Genomic DNA, 13,079 nt, shown 5'->3' with positions numbered 1-13,079 from the left:
TGTCACTCTGCAGTTTAAATCCCTTCAAGGACTCCTCATCGCTTTCAGAATAAATCCCAGCTGCTCTGTGACCCAACTGTCTGTCTTTTCACCTAGTTTGCCACTTGCCCTTTAAAGCTGAGCCTTCCTGGTACAAGTTCTCTTTCACGTTGCAGTTAGGCCCAGGTCTTGTGTTAGACTCTAGTGGCAGCCTGTGCTTCTATCAAAGCTATTAAAACATGTCGCTGTATTTACCAGCCCCCACTGGACTCTGAAAACTTTGAAAGCGGGAACTCTTTTCTCTTTGTCACCAGTGTTTAATGTGTAGCAGATGTTTAGTAAATACTGAATCTATGAAAAATTGTATTTTTCAGCAGATTAGCAAAATACATCTTTGCACTGTAAAAAATTACAGCCTGAGCTGAGTATACTTTGAACAATTTTGAAATGTAATAGAGTCTTAAGAAGGTATGATTTCTTCTGTTTTGGATAATTTGGTTGAATTTTGATTTCTTAGTATGTGAAAATAGTGTTATAAAATATGTGATACTGTTGTTCTGTTTTTCAGTCTTGTTCATTTTGGTCTCTGTTTTATGTAGCTCATTCAACTGATTCTGAATCATCTGACACTACCAGACCTGTGCAGATTAGCACAGACTTGCAAACTGCTGAACCAGCACTGCTACGATCCTCTCCAGTACATCCACCTCAATCTGCAGCCATACTGGGCAAAGCTAAATGACACCTCTCTGGAGTTTCTGCAGGCTCGATGCACTCTTGTCCAGTGGCTTAATTTATCTTGGACTGGCAATAGGGGCTTCATCTCCGTGGCAGGATTTAGCAGGTCAGTGCCAAGCTCACTGAGGATATTTCATCAGCAGGCTGTACTTATTATGTAGTAATTTCCACAATAAAGTTTGAAATGATATACCATATACTTTACAGAAATAAAAAAGAAATACATTTTGTGCATCATCCTGTTCAGACTGCTTCTGCTTATAAAAGCAAATGAGTTTCACCATCCTCTTTAGCTAAACTCCATGGTAACATGAAGGGAAACTATGCCCTTTACTTCATAGTTTTTAAATCCCAAGTAACTTTCAGGAGAGCTCCTTTTTTTTCTTATATTTCCAGCACAGATGATTAACACATTTAAAAAAACTATTTCCAAATCAAAATCTACCTCTCTAATGTGATTTGTCAGAAATGGAAAACAATTTATTATAGAACATTTTTAATTAAATCTTAATTACATGTGCAATACATCACCCAAATTTAGAAGCACATTTAAACTAATTATGATGAAAATGCAATTGCATGCTAAACAGGCGGCCACACTTGCAGACCTGCCCAGGTGTTTCTGCTCCTTTCTATTTAAGCATTTAGTTTCCTTACTAGTAAATGTCACCTGGTAAACATGCGAAAGCTTGCACAGTGCATGTTCATTTAGTAATGCTGTAGTCATTTTTCTTACGATACAACCAGGTGTTTTTCTCTTAACCTTGATGATAGTTATTCTCAGTGTATGGTACAATCTAACCCCATCATTTCATTAAGTTAAATAATGAAAGAGTAGAAACTTTAGGAAAATTACCTATTATTTTTGATTAATGAATAATCTGTCCTGTTTTTAGAAGTTAAAAATGAACTTCAGCACATCCCTAGTAGCCACATTCTTGAACAGTGGTTTATAAATTAGAAATTTATATATTGAGCTTTGTTTCTCTTTTACTTACATTATAAAAATAAATATGCAGTTCCAGAAAAGAAAACAAATATTTAATACTATTAGATTCGGATAAAATAATAATGTTTGAAATAGTAAAAATGTGTACAAAATGCTAATACTGATAGTGTATGCAGTAAAGTAAAAAATATACACAAGCAGGTATATTTTTTAGCACATGTTGAAACCTTGATGCAGTGACTGTCTGTCTTTTCTGCCGGAAGTAGAGCCAGGGGAACGGGGTCTTCAATAAAACATTACAGTATTGTGGGTCAGAGAGTCTAAAGATTTTATAGCATGCTGTGTACACCAAATTCTTTTTCATTGTGTAAATTTACGTAAGAGGGGATATCTATGGTAGAAAAATAAGGCATTTCTTTCAGCAGTGTGATTTTGGTGAATTTTTAAAAATTGCTGGACATTTGACAACTTTCTAGTGGAATACAGTTCAGCCCTTCCTACTACCCCTTACCCAAACACACTTTATTCGAAAGTGTTTCTCCCTGCTAAAACTGAAGCTAATGATGACCATTGTGGGTATTTAGAGCATACACTATGGATTATAATCCAAGACAGCCTGAGAGCAGATAGAACAATTGTTGTCAGTAAGCACTGCTTTACATTACAAAGACCTTTCCTTTCCAGTATTTTAAATAGATGTTAAAGGAAACATTGGCAGTGAATGGCTGAACTCCAGCGTCTTTGGCAAAAGGTTGTCTCTAATAATGATATAATGAGTTAAATGTAAAGGTAATATTAAATCAATTTTTTAAAACTCTCTTTATGTAACTCATTCTGATGCATGAGCAGAAACATAAGTTGTGAGAAGAAAACTTAGCAATGCTATTTTTTAAATTTTAGACTCATAATGACTAAAGATCTTCTTTTGCAAGATTAAAGCTCCAGTCTACTTTCTCATCAGCAATTTCTGTTTCATTTTTAATTCAGCCATGGTAGTTGCTGTGACGCTGTTTGAATAATCACAAAAGTATACATTAATTTAAGTTTTCCATATTTTACTGTAGTTTTCAGCCAGTAAAACCATAAATTTTGATGGCAGTCCTTTAAGCATAGTCACTGTTCCCAGTAAGAAAAGAAAAAGTTTAAGTAACGGGAGAGAATCTTTCTCGGATGGGAGATGCTGGAGTTTTGCCTCCTGATTGCTGTTGGCCCCCACGACTTGACTGCTGAATTGATAGTCATTATGGCTGGCAGGCAGCATTCCCAGAATAAACAATAAATATTCATGGCTTGATTATTAATGAATAATCTATGAATAAGTATGGTCTATTTGTGCTCATTACTGTGAAGAGGACTTATTTATAATACTTTAAAGAAAAAAGTACATTTTTAAACTAGAGACCAGTGATGATAAGCTGCTTCTTGGGCATGTCTTTGGGAAAAGTTTGATACAGTTTATTTTTGTTGCCTAAAAACCTAATCCTCACAAGTTGTAACTGTTTAATTGGATTTTAAAGAATTTTTTAAGGAATTTTATATTATTCAAAATATCATGGAAATAGGTTAAATTGGAATAACAATAATTTAAAACTTTTAATCGGTTATTAAATTCTATCTACAGATTATTGATTTGCAACTTGAAGAACTGCTTATGTATATTATTACTCATTAAAATCACAGCTATTATAATTCTACTTTTCTTTTATAATATAGTTCCCTAAAGTCTTGGCTATTCCTTAGTCATATCATTCTGATGTTCAAAAGCCTTAGGTTCATTTCCCACTACTATTTTCTTCAGATCGTTACTCAAACTGATCACCTTCACCTCCACCTTAGTTATGCAGAGATTTTTACCCCTAAACCCTCCACGTCTTTCCCTCAGAAACATTCTTGGATGCTTCCCAGATTCAAGAACGTTATTAGATGTTTTGACACAGAGCTACAGTTTTATGAGATAAAGAGCTTATTGCCTATTCATACATTAGTTTATTCAATCACTTGCCTGTACTTCATACAGTGTCTCTTTTCGATCATCAGTATGTAGAGATTGGAGACAATTTTCCCACTTCCTTCTATTATTGCCAGATAGAACCATACACAGTTAAGCAGGAAGTTTTGTTTTTAATGGCTTTATTTTGGACCAGATGTAATAAATAATGTTCCAAGTTATTTGGGATTAAAAATTATCTTAAATGTGCTGTTTTATTAAGCTCAGTGAGGGTCAGCTAACAAAACATAAGATTAGGGATCAGAAGTGATGGCTATTTATATCTAATTCTCCCCTTACCTTTCTACATCAGGTGGATTGTGAGGATTAGTGTCTTTTATTCTGTGATGAGTAAACTCAGATTAAATCATTCATTCATGTGATGTTAATTATTTTAGGGTGCAAGTTGCCATTTAGTAAATTACTTCTTATGTGCTTACATTACTCTGGACAAATTAATTCACCTCATAAGGATAAGCAATTTATTTCTCTCTCCAGAGACTCCTTTTCTCATAGCAGGAGACCTAGTTTGGGATTGTTTATCTGAACTTAGGTCTTCTCATAATACCTTCAATATCAAGAAGTACTTTATGAGAACTCATGCAATGAACAGGCTGTAGGAAATAAAGAAGCTATAGGAAATAAAGAAGCTATAGTGACCAGTATCACAATTGAGATGAATAAATACACTTTCAAGACAAGAACATTATGTAATTATGCATTTGTACATGAGCAGCATTAATGAAGGAAATAAGAGTTGTATTCCGCTGATGGACTGGGTCTGCTGACACTTCTGCCTTCTTGGAATGGACATGTTATGAAAAAGGAGGTGATGTAGATCTTGTAAGATGAGGAAGAGAGACTATAGGGATATTGTCCAAATAATTGCTCTGAGTGAAAAGATGCACTATAGGAAACGAGAGACAGAAAGGCAGTATAGGCATGGTCATTACTGTGCTTTCAAATTCGGCCATTCCTTAAATCAGCGTGGCAAGTTTTCTAGTCTGTTAACAGTTGGCTTTCTGGCGATTGGCTTGATATTACTCTGTAAATTCTTTAGAGGGAGTTCCATACTGAGAGTGAGGAGAAAAGGTATGTTAAAGTATCCCAAGTCCAATATGGAAAAGAATTTTAGAACAAAGGGCTTTGTCAAATAATGGAGACTTTCGAGAGATAAGATGCTTAAGCATTTTAATTTTAAAAGAGTTAATATACTCACTTAACTAATGTCATCTGCAGTTAATTTCAGACGTATCAAATCAAAGTAGGATTTCATTAGTTCTCTGAAATAAGTGTCCATTTATTTCTAGGTTGCTAGCTTATAAATAATAAAGAACTACCCATAACTGCTGTGTACACTCAAAGTAAGATAAAAATGTTAATTTTGTCATATTCCTTGGGAATAGTTTGACCCTTAAGGGAAAAATACCTGAGTCGTAGAACTTTGTTCCAGAATAGAGGGAACTTTAATTCTTCAAGTGAATTTTCATAATTTCAAAATTCATTCAACAAGCTCCCATCAAATGTTTTTTACATACCTGATACTGTGTTCAGTACTGGGTACAGCAAGGATCTGTTTCAATTGCCAGATTAGTCAGTAAGGAAATTATAGTTAAGAGAAGAATAAATAGTGGTTGAGAAATAGAAGAGCCAGAGTTCAATTCAGTATACAGAAGGAATATCCTAATTTGTTATACATTGCCTACCTTTGAAATAGATCCAGAATCTCAGTACCAAGCACCACATTCAGCGCTACCACGTGGACCCAGTGCACCATCCTCTCTTCCCTGAATATTGTAGTGGTATCCTGGTGGTCCCCCTATTTTACTCCTATTTCCTTCAGAGTTTTAGCCCCACAGAAACCAGAGTGATAGTGTTAAAACACAAGCAGGTTGTGTCTGCTCAAATCCTTCCTATGACTAAGAATCCCATCTCCCTCAAAATAAAAGCCAAAGTCTTTATAGGACACATGCTGTACGAACTGTCCCTTACCTCTCTGATCTGTTCCTCATCTCCCTCTCACTTTGTGCCTCCTGCATCCCCCCCCCCCCCCCCCCCCGCCACACACACACAACTTTGCCTGATATCTGCCTCACTCACCCCCTCACTTCCTTTGGGTCTTGACTCACCTCAGTGAGGCCTCTCTGACCATCCTACCCACCCTTGGCACGACTTCTTCCTATTGCCCTTCCGCGCTTTTATTTTCTCCTTGGCACTTTTCACTCTCTAATATACTATTTATTTTACTCATTTACTTGTCTATAGTCTACCGCTCCTACCAAATGTAAATAAGTTCCATGAGAACAGAGACTGTGTTTTATCCACTCCTCCCCAGTGCCTAGAGTAATGCCTGGGTCACAGTAGGAGCTCAATAAATATTTGTTGAATGAATGGACGAATGTGCTTGATGCAAACTGCAACTTAGTTTATAGGGTTAGCAGAGGTAACAGTAGTGAGGTGGGTGGGAGGAAATCCAAGGGAGGAAGTAGCTTGAGAGGTGTCAGAGAATTTTAAGGAAGGGTGGGCAGTTGTGTGAAATGCCACAGGAAGTCAATGTAATACAAACACTGAAAAGAAAGACCATTGGATTTGCCATTTAAAAGGAAAGGCTGAATTTAGGGAGAGCAGACACATTGTGCCATGGATTAAGAATAAATGGGTGTTCAAGTGTAAATAAGATGTGTGGGCTTCAGAGTTATTTACAATATTTAAAATAAATTTGTAGCAACTGTATTTTTTTATTTTCATTTGAATGTGAGTTGGCCAAAATTTAACTTTAAAAATTTTTAGTGTTTGTGGGGTTCTTTGACCTTTGCAAACTGCTTTCACTTGTTTGATGTTCAAAACCGTGAGAGTGTGTGGTGAGTACTGTTATATAATTCTAGTCTGCCTTTTATGCAGAGAAAATGCTGAGACTTGGGTGTGTGCCTTTTCCAAGGTTACATGCTGGGAGGTAGTAGAACAGGGCCAAAAATCCAACTTTTAACTTAGAAGTGCAGTGTTACTTCCTTTACTTAAGTGATTGATTTAGTCAGTTTTATTTTGTGTGTGTATTTGTAAGCTAATTAAATCACTTAGGAAAAAGATGTGACATAAATAAACTAATAGTATGTTGCTGATGTGACACTGAGGTAGACATGAGAATGTCAAGAGACCTGGACAGGGATGATTGGTGTACTATTTAAGGATTCAGTTTGCTCAGCTGATAGTTTCATGGATTCAAATATTCTTAGACACATTTACTTTTAGATTATTTTCAGATGATGATTATGGACAGGATCATTTTCCCCCATCTGTAATATAACTAAGATAAAGATTGTGGTTTTTTATTCTGAGAGGGAATTTTGTGTCCTCTGCATTGAATTATTTCTGTGTATTTTATGTGAAGCTGCAATTGAATATCTTATAGTCATTTCAACATCAGTGTAATTGCTAAATAGTAACAGTTACAAGGAACATATCACAACAGTACAGCTAAGCCAACCCAGAAATGCACTGAATTGAGAGGAGGCTAATCTGATTTGTTTTGAGGTCATTTAATTAAACCTGTCACTGTGCATCCTACGTGCAAAATAAACTATCCAGTGTTGAATGGGTACCGTGTAGGGGGAAATACCTTCCAAGAGTTTAGAGTTTTGTTATGTTTTGTTTTGGGCCTCTAACAACTTAGATGTGAATTTCATGTATGTTGGTAAAACACACTCTCTGCTTTCTTAATTTTCCACTTAGCATGAGTTGACGTTGTTTTGTAATTTAAGTCCATTTTATCTTCTCAGGTTGATTATGTTAGCCTAACCATGCCTATTTTAGTATGTAGTAAACGAGAATTTAAATGAAACAAGTCTTACATTTTCCTTCATAGAAATCCATTCTTCTGAAGTATCTGCTTAGAGTTGATATAATTCCAGAGTACTTGCAGAAATACTTTTAGTTTTATGAAAATCACACAGAACATTGTTTTTGCAGGTTTCTGAAGGTTTGTGGATCCGAATTAGTGCGTCTTGAATTATCTTGCAGCCACTTCCTAAATGAAACTTGCTTGGAGATTATTTCTGAGATGTGTCCAAATCTACAGGAATTAAATCTCTCATCCTGTGATAAACTACCACCTCAAGCTTTCAACCACATTGCCAAATTATGTGGCCTGAAACGACTTGTTCTCTATCGAACAAAAGTAGAGGTAAGAATAACTCATTTATATCTTTGTTAGTGTAATAGCCAACTGAATATTAAGTTGCTTGTAATGATGTGATTTCTGGTTTTTGAATAGATATGGATATGAATTTTAGGATGCCACCTGGCTATTCAAAAATAATTAGAACTGATTCATTTTAAAATGATTTAGAGTCTTTTGTGTTGTTTTTTTTAGTTATAAGAAAATATTCTTCTCCGTGCTCTTAAAATTTTTGCAGTGCTGTTCATGCTTCCAGGTAAAGAAATAAGCAACAGGCTGAGGTGAGCTGAAATGCTGGCAAGGAACGAATTAGAGAAAGGAGTGGGAGCATGGTATGTGTGAGGACATTTGCTTGGAGCAGGAGGAAACAAAGTTGAATAGTTAAAATTCCTGATACCATAGCTTGTGAGTCTCATTAAAGAAAAATGAAATTATGTCATATATATTGAGCTACTGGCTTTTTCCACATACTATCTCTGTGACATCTTTCCAAGTCATTGCATATACCACCTGACTGTTTTCATTAACTGTGTAGTGAAAAATCTCTTTATCAGAGAAATAACAAATGTCTTCTTATAACATCAACCAAAACAAAATATAATCACTTAATAAGCTATTTACAGTTAGTGATGTACATTTGTGGAATTTCAGTAGACTTGGAGCAGTAAATATACACCTAGTACAGAACAAGGCACTAATACGTTAGCGAGAGATGAGTGGACTGTCTTTATAAGAAGCCCAGTGCATGCTAACAGTATCACAGGTTTGTACTTGGTTGGAGAATGGTTCATGTTGGGAAACCTTTTTAGAAGTAATGACCCTAGAGCTGAGATTTAGGCCCTGTTTACTGCAAGATCCCACAGTAATTAGTGAAATGAGTTGGAAAATAGGATAGTTTCCTTTTTACTGAATTTGGGGATCTTTTAAGGTTGCATAGGCAAGACTTTAGGCAAAAGATGGGACTTAGAGGAGAAAGAAACTGTAGTTGTACTTAGTTTCTTCTTTCCATGACAAGGAAGTAATTATAGTAGAGTTAGAGATGTAATTATTGGATCAAGGACTTTGTTTCCATTCCTTTGGTCCTTTTTATCTCTATTCACAAGATTCTTATGATGTATGATAAACATTGATTGCAAGCACTTCTTTAACCATACGTGATGATGTATTTTCAAAAGAGGAGTACTATAAAAATTTAACTCATTAAATAGACTTTTAAATACTTAAAAGGAAAACTTTTATTTTGAAATAATTTTGACTTAAGAAGTAAAAAAAGCTTTATGCAAGAAGTTGCATAAAAATTAGATTCCCCTACTGTATGCATATTTTTTCATTTATTTATTAAATGTAAGTTGGGAAACCATAAAAATCCTAGAAGAAAATATATGCATATTTTTTCCTGAACCATTTGAAAATAAGTAGAAAATACAATTCTCCTTTACCCCTATAGGGGCATATGTGTGCAACCTACTCTTAAATACTTGTGTTGTGGGATTGTATTACCCTAAAATGCATACATTGAAGTTTTAACTCCTAGTACCTCATAATGTATTGGAGATAGGGTCTCTAAGGAGGTAATTAAGGTTAAGTGAGGTCATTGGTGTAGGCTCTCATCCAGGATGACTGGCGTCTTTATAAGAAGAGGAGATTAGGACACAGACACACGCAGAGGGAAGACCACTGGAAGAAGATGGTCAGTTTCAAGCCAAAAAGTGAAGCCTTAGAAGAAAGTAACCCTGCTGACACCTTGATCTCAGACTTCTAGCCTCCAGAATTATGAAAAAATTAATTTCTGTTGTTTCCACTACCTAGCAAGCTAATACAACTTGTAAAGGAAGCCATAAGAATAACTTTTTAACATATTGCATAAAGAATGTCTTTAAGCAAAGCCCTGTGTTTTACTAAAACAATCTGGATTAGTGTTAGAAGTTTGAGCCTGTTTACCTTTTCTTTGTTTGGAAAAAAAATAATATCTTGGAGTAGGGGTGTGATGGGGCATGACAGGTAGCTCAGTAAGAATGTAATTCTGTTGCTTAGCAGCAGACAAGAAAACCAAGAGTGTTTTTTAAAAATCGGAGTTATAAATGGAACACCTGCATCCAGTTTTGATTGCCTCACTTCAAGAATGATAGAGCATAAATTGAAAGAATCTGAAGTGAAAAAACTGATTACAAGTATTGTGGGGGTCTAGTATATGACAGTAATCTGTAAGTGTGGATCAGCAGCTGTTTACCTGGCCTACTGGGCTGGGACAGCAGTTTCGAGGACCCTGCTGCCTTCATCTTCATAAACCAGAAGACAACAAAAGTAGTTGATCTTTACTTCTGTTGGATATCAATGCTCTCCTCCTATTTTCTTCTTTCTGTGCCAGTTCATTTGGCAGAATGGATATATAAGTAAAAATGCGTACCACCCTGTCTGTTGATGAAAAGCACCTGAGTTTTCCTACGAAACATACATGAACTGCCTTCTTAAAAAGTAAGATTTGATTTAGTGCCATGAATTTGCTTTCTGGCACATAGATACAGCAGTCTTCTTAACCGTATTCTTATTAGATTTAAAAGACACATTACTGTATGTTGGTAAGTAGAAGCAGAGATAGCCTTTCTTTTAATAGAACCAGTGCAGGTAGCAAACTCACACTGTCAATCAAACTGTATGGCGAATGAAAGGGATGGTTTTTCATGTAGCAGAGCCAGTGCTGTTAACTAACCAAGACCAGGAGGAGAAATCGAAATAGGAAGAACCTACTTTGGCCACCTAAATTGACTAATTCTGGCTGTCATTAACTGTCACCTAAAATGCAGTATTTCAAACTGATTGATTTAGCTAGATGACATATAAAACAAAAGGATATTATTATTTCTTAAACAGAATCAAGAGTTAAGATTTTAAGAGCTTGTATTTAACTTATTAACTATCTTATACTAAAACTAACAAAATTTCCAAAAAGTCTTTGATATATGTCTCCATGCAAGAATGTGTCTATATGTCTCTCTATCCTGATTGTCTTTGTAGAAGTTGCAATGGGAATATGAGGCTTTTGATGGGTTTGGGTGAGTGTGATCTAGGGAATGGGCTGTGGTTCCATCAGGGACAAGAAGTCTGACTTGTCAGTGTAGTGGAGGCAGGGGACAGCACTTGGGGGTCAGACTCACCAGCAACCACATTTATGACAGTGACCAGTAGACCAGGTATGAGAAATCTATTTGGAAAGGACCAAGATAGCTGATAACAACATTCTCTCACTGTTGGCATGTCACAAAACAGCTAGTGGCTGGGTTTGCCAACTCCTGCTCTAAACCACTGAGCCTGGTTCAAAATCAAGCCCTTTACTATCTGGAAATGAAGAATTAGTTTCTCCTTTTTGCTTTAGCATCAGTGGCAGTACTTTAACTCTGAATACTAACAGCATGGTGAAAGAATATTCTAAAGATATTCTAGGAGGAAACTGGTTAACTGGATTTAGAGAGATTGCAAATTGATCTATCGATGTGTTTTTAGAACCTGGGTCTTCGCAGTCTCTGGCTTATCATGAGCTCTGCTGGACAAAGTCATGAAACCGTTAGCTTGTGCTTGCTCGCCTCAGTGCTACCTGTCAGCCCTTTGATTTATCTCTACTTGACTCCTTGTTACATACCTCACAGCATCTCTTCCAAGGTCAACCTTGCTTTTTTCTTTGGCTATCACCTCTGTCCCCTTATATTTTGGTCTCAGCATTTGATCTCACATCTCTTATTTAGCAAAGATGTGAGATGTCACTCAACATAAATCTCTTTTGTTCTGTGTTAGTTCTTTTTTAAGGTGGAAATGAAAAATGATAGTCCTCTCTGCTATTAAATGAATTTTTAAAATTTCCAATTTAATGTACAGACTGTTTAAATTATTGTAAAATATTTGCCTGAATAAGTTTAGTATGCCATGAATTCCTCTTCTATGATTTGAAATTCCTCCAGAATACATCTACCCTTACACAAGATGTTTTCTAAATATATAATTATTAAATCTTAATTCAACAATGAGTTGTTTGTGCCTTAAAGTTATAATCTTTAAGAAAGACAATAAGCAATAGTTACAGCTTCTGTAAGGAACAGTCTAGGTAGGTCAAAATGGTAGTCTTGACAATAAGTTTTTTTTTGTCTTACTCTTATTTTTAATTAGAAGAACCAATTCAGCAGGAAATGTATTTCAAACTATATCAAAAGAAACTTGTCCCAGCACAGGAGTAGTCAGAGTAGGTGACTGTTTAGACTGCTGTCCAGCCCCACTGCAGGAATTGGGTGGAAATCTTAGAGAAAGGAGAGTATTTGGGCCTGGGCAGATATACCAAAAACTATAGGGTGTCCCAAAAAATATATGCACATACTTTGAATAATTATAAAGGCAGTGTTTATTAAAATACATTTCATTTTCAAAATTGAGCTATCAACTTTTAAGTGTATATACATTTTTTTGGAACATCCTATATACAGTTACCTGGCATTGGCCCCGCCTCAAGTTCAGAAGTAGCCTAGCTTCCTCCTGGTTTTGCGATATCCCCCACAGCACTGCAGAGCAGGACCACTGCACTTTCAATAGAAGCCCTGGTTCTGGATGGGGGCAATGTGCAAGACCCTAAGACAGAGAAGAATAAAGACTGAGGGAGGGGGGTTGGAGTTCAAAGAAGTAAACAAAAGATTTTTAAACAACAAGGAAAGAATATTTTTAAAAATAACAAACAAGAAATTATGGACCTTAAATAGACTACAACAGCAAGAATAAGTGGTTGTGAAAAAGAACTGATTAGAAATCTAGAAAATAAATGGTAGTCATTGTAATAAAAAAGTAAGTTGATAAATGCTAAATTAGACAAAAAGAACTAAATTGGAAGAGAAGTCTGAAGATGTGCCTAAATGTGTAAATGCCTTGAATGTTGGACACTGCTATCAGTAGTTTATATATTGCATATTTATCTATTGCTATCTATCAATCACCCTGAACTTAGTGGCTTAAAAAAAAAACCTATGTTCATGATCTCACACAGTTTCTGTAGGTCAGGCATGTGGGAGTGGTTTGGCCAGGTAGCTTTGGCTCAGAGATTCCAACAAGGTTGCAGCCAAGTTGTTGCTGAGGCTGCAGTCATCCCAGGGCTTGACTGCACCTGGAGGACCAGCTTCTAAGCTCACACACGTGGCAACTGGCAGAGTTCCTCTTGAGTTGTTGGCCAGAGGCCCCTGTTTCTCTCTTCATGGGCCTGCGTGTTCTCATGACATGAT

At 36.0% G+C, this 13,079-nt stretch overlaps 1 protein-coding gene across 2 annotated transcripts in view; it reads left to right on the top strand.

Moving 5' to 3' along the window:
- FBXL4 (F-box and leucine rich repeat protein 4) overlaps positions 1 to 13,079 on the top strand; it is a 55,735-nt gene that overhangs the window by 32,141 nt on the left and 10,515 nt on the right. For both annotated transcript variants that reach the window (XM_081140770.1, XM_081140769.1), the window contains exons 5-6: positions 579 to 823; positions 7,620 to 7,833. In XM_081140770.1, coding sequence (XP_080996896.1) covers positions 579 to 823; positions 7,620 to 7,833 — 459 coding nt within the window. The remainder of the gene's footprint in view (positions 1 to 578; positions 824 to 7,619; positions 7,834 to 13,079) is intronic.

This window comes from Miniopterus schreibersii, assembly GCF_964146895.1.
Source record: "Miniopterus schreibersii genome assembly, chromosome: 6".
Taxonomy (NCBI): Eukaryota; Metazoa; Chordata; class Mammalia; order Chiroptera; family Miniopteridae; genus Miniopterus; species Miniopterus schreibersii.
This window is presented reverse-complemented; position numbering and strand designations above follow the sequence as displayed.